We start from the raw sequence: 18700 nt of genomic DNA on the forward strand, positions 1-18700 counted from the left end.
TCTCCGCACATACTTTAGGTTTTTAGTTAGCTTATAGCCCCTGGCCTGTTTGCTTAGTTAGAGGTCCTCTTGTTATCATTCTGCCTCGGATTTCCCTTTGTCTCTCATTAAGACCGGGGGGCACCGGAGTTGGGCAGACATAATCCGCCCTTCAAACGTGGCTGCCAAGGGCTCAAGAAACCATAGTCTCGCAAGGGATTTCCGATAGCACGGGTGAGACAACAGAGTTAGGGCGCCAGGGGCTATTCCCTTTCCATTCCCCTTTCCCAGCATTACGTCCTGGTGCTCTGGACTCACTTCATGAACATCTCCCTTGTTCTGAGCACCAGGAACCTAACACCTGGCTCCATGGCGGCGATAATTGAGCGTATGGATTCCATTTTGAATTTTTGGGTTGAGAGATATGGGTTGAGGGCTTTGAGAACTAGAATGGGTCGAAACGAACCGTCCGGTTTGTCCACGAGAAAAAGACCCGAGTAAAATCCCCGACCCCTCTGCTGAGTGGGAACCGGAAGGATTACTCCATTTCGTAAGAGGATGGCTGTTGCCTGAAGAAGAGCTTGACGTCTGGAGGGATCGTCTGGGAGAGGAGTGACGAACAGACGGTATGGAACTGGTTTCACGAGATCCAACATATATCCTCTGGATATGACCCCCATCACCCACCGATCTGGTTTCGACAGGAGCCACACCTCCTTGAACTGAAGTAACCGAGCCCCAACCTTCATCGATCCCTCCTGAAGTCTTGAAACGTCATGCAGCAGGCTTGTCGGTAGGCTTACTGGTTGGTCTGCGAATAGCCTGAGATCCTCTACCTCTGAATGACCCTCTTCGTGGAAATCTGGAGAAAGCACGAAAGGAATGGAAACTACTTCTGCCTTGCGTACGAAAGAACCGAAACTTCGTAGGTTTAGTTTTTTGAGGCGCAACTGGAAGAAAGGGGCTCTTTCCTCCTGTAGTATCTGAAATAATCTTCTTTAACTCTGACTCAAAAAGAAACTCCCCTTCAAAGGGTACTGCTGTCAAGGTCTGCTTTGAGTCCGAATCAGCATTCCAAACCCGAAGCCAAAGAGACCGTCTTGCTGACACTGTCAAGGCAGAGACACAGGACTGTAGCGCAACAGAATCTAACAAGGCCTCACCCACATCAGTAAGAGCCTCCGAGATCTGTTCTGCTAATTGGATGGCTTCCGACGGATCATCCGATTGCATTCCAGATACGACCTGTGCTAGCCATTCATCCACGGCCTTAAGGACTCAAGCTCCAGCAAGAATTGGACGTAGAGAGACACCTGATAAAGAAAACATAGATTTTAGTATTGCTTCTATCTTCCTATCTGTAGGGTCTTTTAAAGTCACAGACTGTACAGAAGGAATAACCGTAGCTTTTGCCAAATGTGAAATAGGAGCGTCTACCTTTGGGGCTGTTTCCCCAAATTTTGTGTCTTCCTCTGTAAAAGGATATAGAAATTTTAATTTCTAAGGAGCCTGGAAACGAGAATCCGGTTTAAGCCAGGGTTCTTTTAAAATATCCGCAAAGTGAGAGTAAGAAGAGAAGGCAGTAACTTGTCTTTTCTGTCTTTTGAAAAAGGCAGAGGAAGTCTCCGCCACTGCCGTATCCTGAATATTAAGAGTCTGACGAATGGCTTCTATCAGCAATCTAACACCTGAGCTAGTAGATAGCTCCTCGTCTTCCCAAGCCGAAACTTCGTCCCATTCAGGATCTACTCCCCCCCCCCAATGGAAATGTCAGAGAATCCAACTCCTCCCCCGGAAATGTTATAGCGGGTAACGGTTGTGGACGTTTTGTAGCAGTGGAACTGCTGGCAGAGTTTACAAACTTGTTTAAAGAATGAGTTAAATCAGTAAGACACTTGCCCATATTCTGGGCCCACAGAGGCTCCACCTGAGTCTGACCAGATTCAGCCTCCGATCTAGACTGACGCAAATCCGAAACGGCATCCACCATGTTCTTGGCCCATGGGGGCATAGACTGATCTGTGGAACCTCCATGTTGATCCGCCACTGATGCACCAGAGCACGAAGTACAGAGGGTACCCGGGTCAGCGCTACCCCTAGCCAGCTTTGAGCCACACTGTGAACAGGAAAAATAAACCACAGAGGCCGTTCTGCCCTTTGTAGTTTTGTCCGGCTTACTGGCCATATTTTCTCTCTTTTTTTTTTTAAATCAATATTTAAGCGCACTATAAATGAACTATAAATCCCCTATAAAAGTGACCTAGCAGTTAACCCACAATTCTAGTGACACCAATAAGGCTGACTGCTATCTCCCACTAGGGCTAGAGAAAACCATCCACAAATATACTTGCAGTTAGTTGTGAATGGAGACAGTGAGAAGTGTTGCTGCTTCTAATAAAAACTTCCCCCAGAAAATAGCTGTATCCTCCGTGTCCTAGACGGCGTGAGTAGCACAGCGTCCCCCAGTCTGCAGCCAGAGAAGATGGCGCCCGGAGCCCTCAGGATGCTGTAGGACAGCGTGCGCGGGCAGAGCAGGGCGGGATTCCGTCCCTGCATGAATTACGTAACCGCCGCGGCTGCTCCCTGGGAGTTTACAGAAACCGGCTTTTGCGGGCACAAGCTCAAATGTGTGCTGGTCCCTGGGAGTGCACACAGTACTCTCCCGGATCCCACTCAGCAACCCGGCAGTAGCCCTCGTCATGTCCCCACAACTCGACCGCTCACCTCCAGAGCCCGGGGTTGGGGGGGGGGGGGGGTCTAGGGGGAAGATGGGAAGAGGGAGGGGGGGGGGAGGGTGCAGAGTTATATAGATAAGTGAAATCTTTCTAGCTAACATAGGGTTTGAACCCAGGTCCTCTTACACAGCAGACCCTTGCATTAGGCTGCAGAGCCACAACACTATAAATAACAACAGACATAACAATAGAAATAACAATAGAGGGGACAGCCCAATACTGTCAGTGACAGATTGTGGCTGTGTACCTTATCCCTGCCGCATCCTGTATCATGGAAGAGAAGAATGGGGCCACAGTGACCAAAGTGTGGTGGCCTCCAGCGGCAGATCAGAGTGGGGACAATCCTTACTAACTAAACCCACTCCAGCAGTACCTGTCATCTGTAAACAGGGACTAGGTACTTTAGAGAAAATCCCAAAATAATCAAAACCTCACTAAATCTAAGGAGAAAGAAAAACTGTGTCTGTACTCCACAGGCACAAAACTAAAACTGAGTTGATGGCTGGGCAGGAAGGAGATGGGAGGGGTTAGAGGGGGGAGGAGGCAGTTTGTTTGATAGGTTCTGTGCCAAACTCCACTACCACACATCTCTAACCCACAAGTAACAGCGCAGCGTCCCCCATGATGGATGACAGAGAAAGTTTCTTAACGTAAATGCAGTCCCAATGAACCCTCACTCATGACATACATGAGACTAGGAGAATGAAGGAGTCCTAAGTTAGCATCAGGATGGTCCTTCTGTTTGCACCTTGCACATTTTCTAGAGTACTGTCATCCCATAATGGTAACCCTCTTTTCTGGGGTCCTTCCAAAGACTGAAAAGTGGGTGAACATCTTGAAGTGTGCAAAGAGTTATAGCAGTCACATTTACGCAGATAAAAGTCACAGTGTCTGCTTACAGAGTTAGCAAATTGTATGTCTGCCTCTTGCCCATGTATGTCTGCCTCTTACCCATATTAGCCATCATTTTTTCATATTATGATGATTTCAAACAAGGTAAGTGGTGCAATCACATTGCATAAGATATGGGTGCTGCTGTAAAAGGCCCCTTTCCACACTGACCTTTTCTAGAGCAGCTTTCAGTTTGCTGTTTCCCTTCTCTAGAAGTGCTGCTGAGTGTTGAACATCCTGTCTATCTATCTCAACCTGTGTCTTTTCATCTTGCAACATCTTGACTCGCTCTTGTAGCTCCAGCAGCGCAACGCTCTGTTCCTTCTCCCGCTGCTGCTGCTTGAGCAGAGCCTGGATGGGAAGCAGTGACATCTCCATAAGTCAAAGAACGCATTATGCACACATTTCAGAAGGCTAGAACAGGGGTGTAGCGAGGGTGGCTCCGGTGGAGAGCAATCTCCGGGCGCTGGAAAAGTTGGAGGGCGCGTCGCCTGGCCACCCCCTCCTTCTGTCCGCTATACCGAGAGCCGTTGTACAGGCAGCCGCAGAGCAGGAGAAGAAGTAGGGGGGTGCACACTCAGCGCGCACGGCCCCTGTTTTAAACATGTGGGGTGCCCAAAGGAAACTTTCCACAAGGTCTAGAACCGGCCCTGTCACCAATTTAGGATTTTTCTATATTTTTTCTTTTCAAATGTAACATGCCTCCAATTCAGTACAGGGGAGGGGGCTCCGAAACATACCCTTGCTCCGGGCACCATGTAACCTAGCTACACCTCTGGGCTAGAAATATGTATGCTGTATCTATATATACTTGCTGGCAAACATTCTAAGTATGAATTTTTTTAAATTTAGGACCATAAAAACCTCTGGGGCCAAATGTAATCAAGTGAGAGTTTCAAAGAGTGAGAGATTTGGTAATGTTTTGCAGTTTTTTTTAAAGTGGTAATCATTTACACAGCAAGATCAACCTGGTTTTGCAGTGTAAATGATTGCCACTTTAAAAAAAAAAAATTAACATTACATTTGGCCCCTGGTGTGTTTTATCACAAAATTGCTAAAACCGAAGATGGGTTCAGTATGTTATGTCGACGTTCAAAATATCAATACTGACAAAATGACGACATATTCAGAATGTCCACCTTATGTCGAAACTCAAATTTTAGCCTAATCCTAATTTAACCTAACTCTAGTTGCAACTTAACCCTAATATTATGTTGTCATTCTGTTGACATTCATAATGCTGACATTTGACATTGTTGACACATTGTTACACTCAAGCTCATAGCATATCGACTGTCAAAGGGCCTAATTCAGACCTGATCGCAGCAGCAAATTTGTTAACTAATGGGCAAAACCATGTGCACTGCGGGGGTGGGGGGGGGGGTAGATATTTCGGTGGGTTATTTTGTTTCTGTGCAGGGTAAATACTGTCTGCTTTATTTTCACACTGCAATTTAGATTTCAGTTTGAATACACCCCACCCAAATCTAACTCTCTCTGCAAGTTATATATGGTTTTGCCCATTAGCTAACAAATTTGATGCTGCGATCAGATCTGAATTAGGCCCTTTGACCGTCGACATGCTGCTTCCCCTTACAATGCTTTATTAGGGAAAAATACAAAAGTGTCATTATTTAATGGCACAAATGAAAAGAAATGTAAATTAAAAGTTTATTTAATTTGTGACAGTAAAGATAAAAATAAGAATTTACTCACCGGTAATTCTATTTCTCGTAGTCCGTAGTGGATGCTGGGGACTCCGTAAGGACCATGGGGAATAGACGGGCTCCGCAGGAGACTGGGCACTCTAAAAGAAAGATTAGGTACTATCTGATGTGCACTGGCTACTCCCTCTATGCCCCTCCTCCAGACCTCAGTTAGGGAAACTGTGCCCGGAAGAGCTGACACTACAAGGAAAGGATTTGGAATCCAGGGTAAGACTCATACCAGCCACATCAATCACACCGTACAACTTGTGATAACCATACCCAGTTAACAGTATGAACAACAACTGAGCCTCATTCAACGGATGGCTCATAACAATAACCCTTTAGTAAGCAATAACTATATACACGTTTTGCAGAAGAAGTCCGCACTTGGGACGGGCACCCAGCATCCACTACGGACTACGAGAAATAGAATTACCGGTGAGTAAATTCTTATTTTCTCTGACGTCCTAGTGGATGCTGGGGACTCCGTAAGGACCATGGGGATTATACCAAAGCTCCCAAACGGGCGGGAGAGTGCGGATGACTCTGCAGCACCGAATGAGCAAACTCAAGGTCCTCTTCAGCCAAGGTATCAAACTTGTAGAACTTAGCAAATGTGTTTGAACCCGACCAAGTAGCTGCTCGGCAAAGCTGTAAAGCCGAGACCCCTCGGGCAGCCGCCCAAGACGAGCCCACCTTCCTTGTGGAATGGGCTTTCACTGATTTTGGATGCGGCAATCCTGCCGCAGAATGAACCTACTGAATCGTGTTACAGATCCAGCGAGCAATAGTTTGCTTTGAAGCAGGGGCACCCAGCTTGTTGGGTGCATACAGGATAAACAGCGAGTCAGTCTTCCTGACTCTAGCCGTTCTGGTTACATAAATCTTCAAAGCCCGGACTACGTCCAGCAACTTGGATTCCTCCAAGTCACGAGTAGCCGCAGGCACCACAATAGGTTGGTTCAAATAAAACGATGATACCACCTTAGGGAGAAATTGGGGACGAGTCCGCAATTCTGCCCTGTCCATATGGAAGATCAGATAGGGGCTTTTACATGACAAAGCCGCCAATTCTGAAACCGCCTAGCCGATGCTAAGACCAACAGCATGACCACTTTCCACGTGAGGTATTTTAGCTCCACGGTCTTAAGTGGCTCAAACCAGTGGGATTTCAGGAAATCCAACACAACGTTAAGATCCGAAGGTGCCACTGGTGGCACAAAAGGAGGCTGAATATGCAGCACTCACTTTACAAATGTCTGAACCTCAGGCAGTGAAGCCAGTTCTTTTTGAAAGAAAATGGATAGGGCCGAGATCTGGACCTTTATGGGCCCTAATTTGAGGCCCATAGTCACACCTGACTGTAGGAAGTGCAGAAATCGACCCAACTGGAATTCCTCTGTAGGGGCCTTCCTGGCCTCACACCAAGCAACATATTTTTGCCATATGCGGTGATAATGCTTTGCTGTCACACCCTTCCTAGCTCTTATCAGTGTAGGAATTACTTCCTCCGGGATACCCTTTTCCGCTAGGATCCGGCGTTCAACCGCCATGCCGTCAAACGCAGTCGCGGTAAGTCTTGGAACAGACAGGGCCCCTGTTGCAACAGGTCCTGTCTGAGAGGCAGAGGCCATGGGTCCTCTGTGATCATCTCTTGTAGCTCTGGGTACCAAGTCCGTCTTGGCCAATCCGGAACGATGAGAATTGTTCTCACTCCTCTTTTTCTTACTATTCTCAGCACCTTGGGTATGAGAGGAAGAGGAGGAAACACATAGACCGACTGGAACACCCACGGTGTTACCAGTGCGTCCACAGCTATCGCCTGAGGGTCCCTCGACCTGGCGCAATATCTTTTTAGCTTTTTGTTTAAGCGGGACGCCATCATGTCCACCTGTGGCCGTTCCCACCGATTTGCAATCTGCTCGAAGACTTCTTGATGAAGTCCCCACTCTCCCGGGTGGAGGTCGTGCCTGCTGAGGAAGTCTGCTTCCCAGTTGTCCACTCCCGGAATGAACACTGCTGACAGTGTTTGCACGTGATTCTCCGCCCAACGAAGAATCCTTGTGGCTTCCGCCATTGCCACCCTGCTTCTCGTGCCGCCCTGGCGGTTTACATGGGCGACTGCCGTGATGTTGTCTGACTGAATCAGCACTGGTTGGTCTCGAAGCAGGGGCTCCGCTTGACTCAGGGCGTTGTATATGGCCCTTAATTCCAGTATGTTTATGTGCAGACAAGTCTCCTGACTTGACCACAGGCCTTGGAAGTTTCTTCCCTGAGTGACTGCCCCCCATCCGCGGAGGCTTGCATCCGTGGTCACCAGGACCCAGTCCTGTATGCCGAACCTGCGGCCCTGGAGAAGATGAGCACTCTGCAGCCACCACAGAAGAGACACCCTGGTCCTTGGGGACAGCGTGATCAGCCGATGCATCTGAAGATGCGATCCGGACCACTTGTCCAACAGATCCCACTGAAAGATCCTGGCATGGAACCTGCCGAAAGGAATGGCTTCGTAAGACGCTACCATCTTTCCCAGGATTCGCGAGCGGTGATGCACCGACACCTGTTTTGGTTTCAGGAGGTCCCTGACCAGAATCACCAACTCCTGAGACTTCTCCTCCGGGAGAAACACCTTCTTCTGTTCTGTGTCCAGAATCATACCAAGGAAGGGCAGACGCGTCGTAGGACTCAGCTGCGACTTTGGAATATTCAGAATCCAGCCGTGCCGTAGCAACACTTCCTGAGAGTGTGCTACGCTGATCAAAAACTGCTTCCTGGACCTCGCCTTTATGAGGAGATCGTCCAAGTACGGGATAACTCAACTCCTTGCTTCCGCAGGAGTACCATCATTTCGGCCATTACCTTGGTAAATACTCTCGGTGTTGTGGACAGACCAAACGGCAACGCCTGGAATTGATAATGACAGTCCTGTACCACAAACCTGAGGTACTCCTGGTGAGGTGGATAAATGGGGACATGCAAGTACGCATCCTTGATGTCCAGAGATACCATAAAATCCCCCTCTTCCAGGCTTGCAATGACCGCTCTGAGCGATTCCATTTTGAACTTGAACTTTTTCATGTAGAAGTTCAAGGATTTTAAATTTAGAATGGGTCTTACCGAACCGTCCGGTTTCGGTACCACAAACAGTGTGGAATAGTAACCCTTCCCCTGCTGAAGGGTGGGTACCATTATTATCACTTGCTGGAGGTACAGCTTGTTAATTGCCGCCAGGACTACCTCCCTCTCCGTGGGAGAAGCTGGCAAGGCAGATTTTAGGTAACGGTGAGGGGGGGTCACTTCGAACTCCAGCTTGTATCCCTGCGATACAATCTGTATAGCCCAAGGATCCACCTGTGAGCGAACCCACTGATTGCTGAAGTTTCGGAGACGCGCCCCCACCGCTCCTGGCTCCGCCTGTGGAGCCCCAGCGTCATGCGGTGGACTTAGTGGAAGCCCGGGAGGACTTTTGTTCCTGGGAACTAGCTGCATTGTGCAGCTTCTTTCCTCTACCCCTGCCTCTGGCAAGAAAGGATGCACCTCTGACTTTCTTGCTTCTTTGAGAACGAAAGGACTGCATTTGGTAATACGGTGCTTTCTTGGGCTGTGAGGAAACCTGTGGCAAGAAAGTCGGCTTTCCAGCTGTCGCTGTGGAAACGAGGTCCGATAGACCGTCCCCAAACAACTCCTCACCCTTATAAGGCAAAACCTCCATGTGTTTTTTAGAGTCGGCATCCCCTGTCCATTACCGAGTCCATAAGACCCTCCTGACAGAAATGGACATTGCATTTATTCTAGAGCCCAGCAGGCAAATGTCCCTCTGGGCATCCCGCATATACAAGACGACGTCTTTAATATGGCCAAGGGTCAGCAATATGGTATCCCTGTCCAGGGTATCTAACTCCTCTGACAGAGTATCTGTCCATGCTGCTACAGCACTGCACATCCAGGCTGAAGCAATAGCCGGTCTCAGTAGAGTACCAGAGTGTGTATACACTGACTTCAAGATACCTTCCTGCTTTCTATCCTCAGGCTCCTTTAGAGCGGCCGTATCCTGAGACGGTAAGGCCACCCTCTTAGATAAGCGCGTCAGCGCCTTGTCAACCCTAAGGGAGGATTCCTAGCGTAACCTATCCGTTGGCGGGAAAGGGTACGCCATTATTATTCTCTTGGGAATCACCACTTTCTTATCAGGGGATGACCACGCTTCTTCACATAACTCATTTAATTCATGTGATGGGGGAAAAGTCACTGGCTGCTTTTTCTCCCCAAACATATTTACCCTCTTGTCAGGGACAGGGTCAACCTCTGAAATGTGTAATACATTTTTCATTGCAATAATCATGTATCGGATGGCTTTGGTCATTTTACGCTATAATTGTGCCTCATCATCGTCGACACTGGAGTCGGACTCCGTGTCGGCATCCGTGTCAACCAACTGAGATAGTGGGCGTTTTTGAGACCCTGACGGCCTCTGAGGCGCCTGGGCAGGCCCGGGTTGAGGGCCCGGCTGTCCCCCGGCTGCAACATCATCAAACCTTTTGTGTAATGAGTTTACATTGTCATTTAAGACCTTCCACATATCCATCCAATCCGGTGTCGGCACCGACGGCGGCGACACCACATTTATCTGAACTTGCTCCACCTCCACGTAACCCTCCTCATCAAACATGTCGACACAGCCGTACCGACTCACAGCACACACACAGGGAATGCTCTGACTGAGGACAGGACCCCACAAGGTCTTTGGGGAGACAGAGAAAGAGTATGCCAGCACACACCACAGCGCTATATAACCCAGGGATACACACTACACAAGTGATTTCCCAATAGCTGCTTAATATACACCTTTTGTGCCTAAATTTATGTGCCCCCCCTCTCTTTTTACCCTTCTAGTGCCAGGAGACTGCAGGGGAGAGCCTGGGGAGCGTCCTTTCAGCGGAGCTGTGAAGAAAAATGGCGCTGGTGTGCTGAGGAAGAAGGCCCCGCCCCCTCAGCGGCGGGCTTCTGTCCCGCTGTCTGTGACTGAAAAATGGCGGGGTAGTTTACACATATACAGTACCTGACTGTATTATGTGTATATTATGCCAAAGGTACTCTAATTGCTGCCCAGGGCGCCCCCCCCCCCCCCAGCGCCCTGCACCCTACAGTGACCGGAGTGTGTGGTGTGCAGTGGGAGCAATGGCGCACAGCTGCGGTGCTGTGCGCTACCTTCAATGAAGACAGGAGTCTTCAGCCGCCGATTTCACCTTCTTGCAGCTTCTGATCTTCTGGCTCTGCGAGGGGGACGGCGACGCGGCTCCGGGAACGGACGATCGAGGACAGCTGCCTGTGTTCGAACCCTCTGGAGCTAATGGTGTCCAGTAGCCTAAGAAGCGCAACCTAGCTGTGAACAGGTACGTTTGCTTCTCTCCCCTCGGTCCCACGTAGCAGTGAGTCTGTTGCCAGCAGAAGCTCACTGAAAATAAAAAACCTAACAAATACTTTCTTTAACTAGCAGGCTCAGGAGAGCCCACTAGGAGCACCCAGCTCTGGCCGGGCACAGATTCTAACTGGGGGAGGGGCATAGAGGGAGGAGCCAGTGCACACCAGATAGTACCTAATCTTTCTTTTAGAGTGCCCAGTCTCCTGCGGAGCCCGTCTATTCCCCATGGTCCTTATGGAGTCCCCAGCATCCACTAGGACGTCAGAGAAAATGTATTTCCTGTTTAAACATCCTAAAGATACTTTGATCTACAGTGTTCCATGAATTGACACCTTGCTGCACTGCATTACGGACTCACCTGCTGCAGATCCTCTGATCTTGCCTGATATTCCCTACAGGTCAGCTGCATCTCTCCCAGCTGCTGTTGAAGCTCCTGTACCGTCTGTGAGAGATGCAGGTTCTGCCTCTTGCTGTCACTCAGTGCCTGCCGAACCTTGTCTAGACGCTCCTGGTCACCGAATGCAAAACATAACGTTATGTCTTCAAACACGTCATGTTTTAGTGAAGTGTGTGTCACCGTTGTGTGGTATGAAGGTGCAAACTATTACCTGTAATAACCGCTTGTCTTGTTCAGCTGCCATTAGAGCTCCTTGTAGTCTGCTCACATCCTCCTGCAAGTTTCCTCTGCCAGATGCTGCCTCTCCAAGTGCCTGCGTCAGCCCCTGTGACTTCTCTTGCAGCTGCCGCTCACCATCCTGTGCCCTAGTCAAAGCCATGCTCAGCCGCTGCACCTCTCTCTGCAGGGATACATCTTGGTCTTTACTCTTCATCAGGTGATTGTGTAAACCGTGTGCTCTTTCCTGCAGAGCCTGGACTTCTGCTTCTCGTTCTGCGAGACAAAGTCGCGTCCGCTCCAGTTCACCCTCCAGAGAGCGGCGTCGTAGCTCCAGGTCAGTACCGCGGTTCTCTGAGGCCTCAAGCACCTCTCTCAGACGCTTACACTCAAGCTCGTGCCGACTTTCACTACTATGAGATCGGCACAGTCGCTCCTGCAAAGTCACTGGGTTATTAGCTGACAGAATAAATGCCTATCCCAACCATCCGCACCACTTACTGTGACACCAGTGTCTCTGATACTAGGGTATAGTCCTGTGAATAGCTGCCATTACTATTATACTTTGCATTAAATAGCATTGTGGAGCTGTCTACTTTGGGGCAAGCAGTCCCTTGTAGGTGACTTTGGAGTGGGGATTTATTGGATGTTACTCTGCTATAAGCTTATATTTAGCACTGTTCTGTACTGTAATTGAGAAGGGAGAAAGTCGCTACTAATGGAAAAGGTGCGGCTGCTCTAACTCCTACTTCCAGTCTATAGTAAGTTAAATCCCATTCACAGTCATTAGTACTGTAGGGCTGGAAGCTCTTTTCAGAGACAGAGAATGGGGGTAATTCAGACCTGATCGTAGATGACGATCAGTCACACTGAAATGGGGGGGACCAGCACAGGGCTAGTCCGCCCCACATGTCAGTCCATGTCAGGCACAAGTACAAAATCATCGCACAGCTTTTGTACTTCAGGAGTAGCTTCCCACCAGCGCAGCTCCTGCTCGCTGGCAGGGAGCTACTCGTCGCTGCCCAAGTTGCAGCGCTGCGTGTGACGTCATGCAGCTGCCGCGGCCTGCCCCCCAACGGTCCAGGCACGCCTGCGTTGCCCAGACCGCACCCCCTAAACGGCGGCTAAACGCTTCCGGCCCGCCCCCTCCCGCCTCTGCCTGTCAATTAGGTAGAGGCGATTGCTGGGCTACGACAGCCATTGGCTGTCTGGCATGCGCTGGCGCACTTCAGACCTGATCGCTGCTGTGCGATCTGAATCAGCCCCATAGAGTGCATCTACTAAGAAGCTTGCCCAGCAACACAAGTGATCACAAATCTTGTTAGCACAGCAAAGCATGAGATTGCACTAAAGTGATATGGAGAAAGAATAAACCTCTACGGCAGGCTGTAATGGAGTCCGAGATCGCCGGAGGTGCGAGATACCGTCCGATTTCTGACGTTTTCTTAAAGGGACAATCACTTACAAGGCATAGTTTTTACTTGTGATTGCTCCTTTAAAAAAACGCCCAAGATCGTCTGGCATCCGACACTCTGGTGATTTCGGACTCAATCATATCCCGCCTTACAGGTGGTAGACCCGAGATGTGACACAAGTAGCACTATAATCATCTGCACTACCTTTATAATATTACCATATTTGATTAACTTCCTTTGTACCTGCAAGTCCTTCTTCTCATCCTCACAGACACGCAGACTGTGCTCCAGTTTTAATGCGTGCTCTCCTGCAGCTTGTCGCTCCACCTCAACATGACGCAGGTTGTCCTGCAGCAGCCGCATCTCTGTGTGTGATGTGCCCAGCCTCTCTTCTGTCTTCTGTTGCCCTGTTAAAATAATATTAAGCAATATACAGTATGTACTATGCATTTTTTGATGCATGATGAGGATCACACTTAGGACCTGATTCAGAATTGGATGCATCAGCGGCATCCTACTTACAGTACTTCCTTATGCTGAAGCTAGAATCTGTTTGTGTATACTTATGAAACATGCGTCTGTATGTGGAAGCCTAGATTTGCGTCCATCCAATGCTGGATGCAAAAGAACAGATGTCCGATTTCGTCCGCAAACTACAATCTAGCATGGAAACCATCCTACACACCCATGACACGCCCACGAGACAGAAGAATCTGTGCGTTCACAAGATCACCGCCCAGGAACTCGGATTTCATGAATAGTCAACGGACAGATCACTCCCTATGCATTAGCAAACACGTCTGCCTGATCCGGTGCATGTGCAGAAGCCAACATCTTGGTCTTTTGTGCATGCGCAGTATGCTGATATCTGCGAGATCCATGCAAATTGCGACTTAAGTGCAACTCAGGCCCATGGTATCACAGGGATTAATGATCCTTATTATGTCTTACATTGGATAAACATCTTGGGAAAGAGCGCTAAACAGGGATTCTAAATGACTTTATTATGTTGTACATGCCCTCTTGAAACTTTTATTCAATACATTCTTTAGTCGCCACACTTCTTTCTGGATTTAGGGCCTGCTTCAGTAATGTACATAATCCATTTGTTTGCGTGCATCTCCTACATTTTCTGTACTACATGTGTGCAGGACTCATTTTGTGCGTGTGCAGAACGGCTCCCACGTCGTCAGGCACAGTGCCCCCTAAGCTGCAGTCTGACTGACAAGTTGCGACCGTTTGGGGGTGACGAAGGGAAGCGTTTCCCATAATGGAGGCACGATGCCTCCGTTTTTCGTGGGAGTGCTGGTGCCAGTGTCTGCGGCTTCTGACACAGATTTACTGGCCCCAGCAGCGTGAATAGTCCAGCCATTCTGCGTAAACTGTGGGCATGACCGATGCTCATGCAGAGTGATCCGATGCAGCATCTTCAGATGCAGCAGCGGATCACACAAGTATGCAGGAGGCAGACGCAGCAGCGGATCACACAAGTATGCAGGAGCCAGACGTAGTAGTGGATCACACAAGTATGCAGGAGTCAGAGGCAGTAGAGGATCACACAAGTATGCAGGAGGCAGACGTAGCAGCGGATCACACAAGTATGCAGGAGCCAGACGTAGTAGTGGATCACACAAGTATGCAGGAGGCAGAGGCAGTAGCGGATCACACAAGTATGCAGGAGGCAGACGTAGCAGCGGATCACACAAGTATGCAGGAGCCAGACGTAGTAGCGGATCACACAAGTATGCAGGAGGCAGAGGCAGTAGCAGATCACACAAGTATGCAGGAGGCAGACGCAGCAGCAGATCACACAAGTATGCAGGAGCCAGACGCAGCAGCGGATCACACAAGTATGCAGGAGGTAGACATAGTAGCAAATCACACAAGTATGCAGGAGGCAGAGGCAGTAGCGGATCACACAAGTATGCAGGAGGCAGACGTAGCAGCGGATCACACAAGTATGCAGGAGCCAGACGTAGTAGCGGATCACACAAGTATGCAGAAGGCAGATGCAGCAGCGGATCACACAAGTATGCAGGATTCAGATGCAGCAGCGGCTCACACAAGTATGCAGGAGGTAGATGCAGCAGCAAATCACACAAGTATGCAGGAGGCAGACGCAGCAGCGGATCACACAAGTAATCAGGAGTCAGACGTAGCAGCGGATCACACACGTATGCAGGAGGTAGATGCAGCAGCGGCTCACACAAGTATGCAGGAGGCAGACGTAGCAGCATATCACACAAGTATGCAGGAGGCAGCCACAGCAGCGGATCACAAAAGTACGCAGGAGGCAGACGCAGTAGCGGATCAAACAAGTATGCAGGAGGTAGATATACAGTAGCAGCGGATCACACAACTTTGCAGGAGGTAGACGCAGCAGCGGATCACACAAGTATGCAGGAAGTAGACGTAGCAGCAGATCACATAAGTATGCAGGAGGTAGACATAGCAGCGAAGTCACATAACTATGCAGGTGGTAGACATAGCAGCGGATCACATAAGTATGCAGGAGGTAGATGTAGCAGTGGATCGCACAAGTCTGCAGGAGGCAGACGCAGCAGCAGATCACACAAGTCTGCAGGAGGTAGGCACAGAAGCGGATCACACAAGTCTGCAGGAGGCAGACGCAGAAGCAGATCACACAAGTATGCAGGAGGTAGACGTAGCAGCGGAATCACACAAGTATGCAGGAGGCAGACGCAGCAGCAGAGTCACACAAGTATGCAGTAGGCAGACGCATCAGCGGAGTCACACAAGTATGGAGGAGGCAGACACAGCAGCGGATCACATAAGTATGCAGGAGGTAGATGTTGCAGCGGATCACATAAGTATGCAGGAGTTAGACGTAGCAGCGGATCACATAAGTCTGCAGGAGGTAGACGTAGCAGCAGATCACACAAGTCTGCAGGAGGTAGACGTTGCAGCGGACCACATAAGTATGCAGGAGTTAGACGTAGCAGCGGATCACATAAGTCTGCAGGAGGTAGACGTAACAGCAGATCACACAAGTGTGCAGGGGGCAGACGCAGCAGCGGATCACACAAGTATGCAAGAGTTGTCTATTAACACATGAAGCTTCCTGTAGCACAGCAATTGTGTCTGATGTGCTTACTGTGTCCATCTCCTAAATGAGCAGATAGTCATATCCAATGCAGAGAACCATGTTGTATCTGGGGCCATATAGTTTAAAAAATGTAGGTAGACATTGGCGTGGTTGCCATGAGAGACAGCATCGTTTTTCTGGCTATCAGTTTTCATAAATGTCCGCACCACATCTTAAGGCAATGGTTTCTAAACTTTTTTGGTTTTGGGTACAAATGATAATATATATGAGATTTTCTTGAAATATTAATATAAATAAGAACGAGAAAAATGATAATTATTGTATGTATTTTTTGTTTCAAACATAATCCATTGTTGACCCTCAGAAGCGGAGTATTATGAGGATGAATGCAGACTTGGGAGTTCCAGTTAAGTAGTAGTGAAGACTTCCCCCTATACATGTCCTTGTGTGACACAGCGTGGGCCTTACAGAGACACAGGCAGGGCGTAGCATGCAAACACACATTTGTTGTTCTCCTTGTGTGAGCATGAAATGTAAAATCTGTCATCATGGCTTTCATTTCACACAGCTCATTAGTGACGTTGGATTCTAAAGAACAAAAAGTGATGTTCCACATTTATGTGATAATCCATCCCATTATGTATCACCCTGTGAAGCTTCTCGTGCAGATAATAGGATAAGCGTCCCCTCCCTTCACATCTCCTTGTTAAGGATATAGGGTCGCACCCTTTTAAAACATAGCCCAAGGTTGAGAGTTGTCCATAAATCTAAACTATAGTTTATAAAGGTACTTTCTTAACAGACTGGAAACTAGTTTTTACATATGGAAAACCAGGAGATCGTGTTGACTTAGGCTTAATTGGATGAAGACCACAGTCTGTATGGGCCAAATAGGACCACTGACCCTGAACAACAACAGGAAAATACAGCTGGCTCAAGCACTAAATGTCCGGATCTTACCATTATAACCATATGTATGTAGTACATCTGTACGCTCTGGTACAGTGGCCTGATATATGAGTGTATGGGCACCTATAGGTGATGCAGACTACTATAACTTACAGTGGCAAACAGAGCTGCACCAAGGGCAGTGCGGCTGACAGGGTGCTGAATTAGTGGCAAGAGTGAAGTAGTAGTGCAAGTAATGGCAAGAGTGAAGTAGTAGTGGCAAGAGTGAAGCATTGCGTGCTTGGAAATGTATTCAGAGTTGGCCGCTTCTCTTTACCTCCTCGATACGTCTGCTTAAGAGAGAAGCCATCATCACTATCATTGCAAATTTACACCAAATCTATTTTTGATCCATTTCAAATCAGCCGGATCTCAGCATACTAAGAACTCTAGTCCGCAATTCCCTAAACACACTCACGGCACACTTATCCTACGTGCGAATGCCCTGTTGCCGCCTTATTACACCCATCAAGCTGCAAGTGGAAGTGCAGCTCAGTTGTATGTGATGGTTATATTATATACTGCTTGTGTGCAAGGAGCCTAACAGAAGGTGGCTACCACAGTGTACAGCCAACAAAGCTAAGTGTTCTAACAATCAAAGCCATGATCTGGAACTGGAAATTAATTAATTCAAAGATTCCAGTGCAGTGAATTATGGGAGTTATTCAGACCTGATCGCTACTCTGCGAATTTGCAGAGGTCTGCAATCAGATGGCTTCCACCCAGAGAGAGTGACAACCCGCCCCGGGCAAGTCTGCATACGGGTTGCGAAAATCTTAGCGATCGCCGGTCAGCTGCAAATCCGTTCGTAACTCACTCACCATCAAATGATTTTTCCAGTCTGTGTAGTCTGTGCGTAGCCCAGGACTTAGTCCTACAGTGCGATAGAATCAGGCTGATCAAGGCCGGAGGTGACGTCACACACCTCCCCAGAAGACGCTTGGGCACGTCTGCATTTTTCCTGACAGTCCCAGAAAATGGGCAGTTACCACCCCCAAATGGTGGCTTCCTGCCAAACACCTTGCGTATGGCTAGCAATCAAAAAAGTTGCTAGATTTTTTCACTGTTTGGCCTCGCGCATGCATACTACGATACATACGCATGCGCAGTCAATCGATAATCGGCCGGCTTGCGAATTCGCACAACAGCGATCAGGGGGTACATTTACTAAGATGGGAGTTCTATTTAAGATGGGATGTTGCCCATAGCAACCAATCAGAATTCAGGTATTATCTTCTAGAAGGTGCTAGATAAATGAGAAGTGGAATCTGATTGGTTGCTATGGGCAACATCCCATCTTAAATAGAACTCCCATCTTAGTAAATTTACCCCCAGGTCTGAATAACCCCCAATATTTGGTAGGTATTACGGTCTGTTCCATCATCCATGTGTACAGTGTTAGGAGGCTTGTAGAAAAGAGATACCTTCTTGGAGTTCTGTTAGCTGTCTCTGCAGCTTCTGCAGCTGGCTCTGCAATCTCTCACACTGGTCTGTGCCATCCATCAGCTGTCTGCGAAGAGTCACAATCTGAGTGCCAGCCTCATCCTGTCATAGGGAGAAGATAAAGTTAAGCATGACACTCAAAGACTAAATCTTATCAGTTCTCTCTGAAAATGCAGCATGTATAGTGTGAGATACAGTGTTGGCTATTTACTGTAGAAAGGTGCAGAAGACAGGCAGGGGACCTTCCTCTAGAACTGCTATCATTACCTATCTATGGGGATGCAGAGCATTGTGTTCTCAAAGACTTCAGTATTTTAAAAGTCAAGATACTGTATTTGAAAATCTCAGAGAGTTAATGCTGTTTATTCTCCTCTGGTCACTAGTGTGCCGTTAATATAGGTATAATATGAATGGACTATCTATCAGGAGATGGTGGCAATTGCAGAGGAGGAAAATGCTCACTCTTTAGGCTTGGATC

At 48.4% G+C, this 18700-nt stretch overlaps 1 protein-coding gene across 6 annotated transcripts in view; it reads right to left on the minus strand.

Annotated features, from left to right (window-relative positions):
- The window catches only part of CROCC2 (ciliary rootlet coiled-coil, rootletin family member 2), a 468757-nt gene that overhangs the window by 83129 nt on the left and 366928 nt on the right, over positions 1-18700 (minus strand). For 5 of the 6 annotated variants that reach the window (XM_063915774.1, XM_063915776.1, XM_063915772.1 and 2 more), the window contains 5 exons: positions 18204-18324; positions 13008-13171; positions 11345-11785; positions 11095-11244; positions 3777-3956 (listed from right to left, as the gene is read on the minus strand). In XM_063915774.1, coding sequence (XP_063771844.1) covers positions 3777-3956; positions 11095-11244; positions 11345-11785; positions 13008-13171; positions 18204-18324 — 1056 coding nt within the window. The remainder of the gene's footprint in view (positions 1-3776; positions 3957-11094; positions 11245-11344; positions 11786-13007; positions 13172-18203; positions 18325-18700) is intronic. The other variant, XM_063915775.1, reaches the window with a different exon arrangement.

Source organism: Pseudophryne corroboree, chromosome 4 (genome assembly GCF_028390025.1).
Source record: "Pseudophryne corroboree isolate aPseCor3 chromosome 4, aPseCor3.hap2, whole genome shotgun sequence".
Lineage (NCBI taxonomy): Eukaryota > Metazoa > Chordata > Amphibia > Anura > Myobatrachidae > Pseudophryne > Pseudophryne corroboree.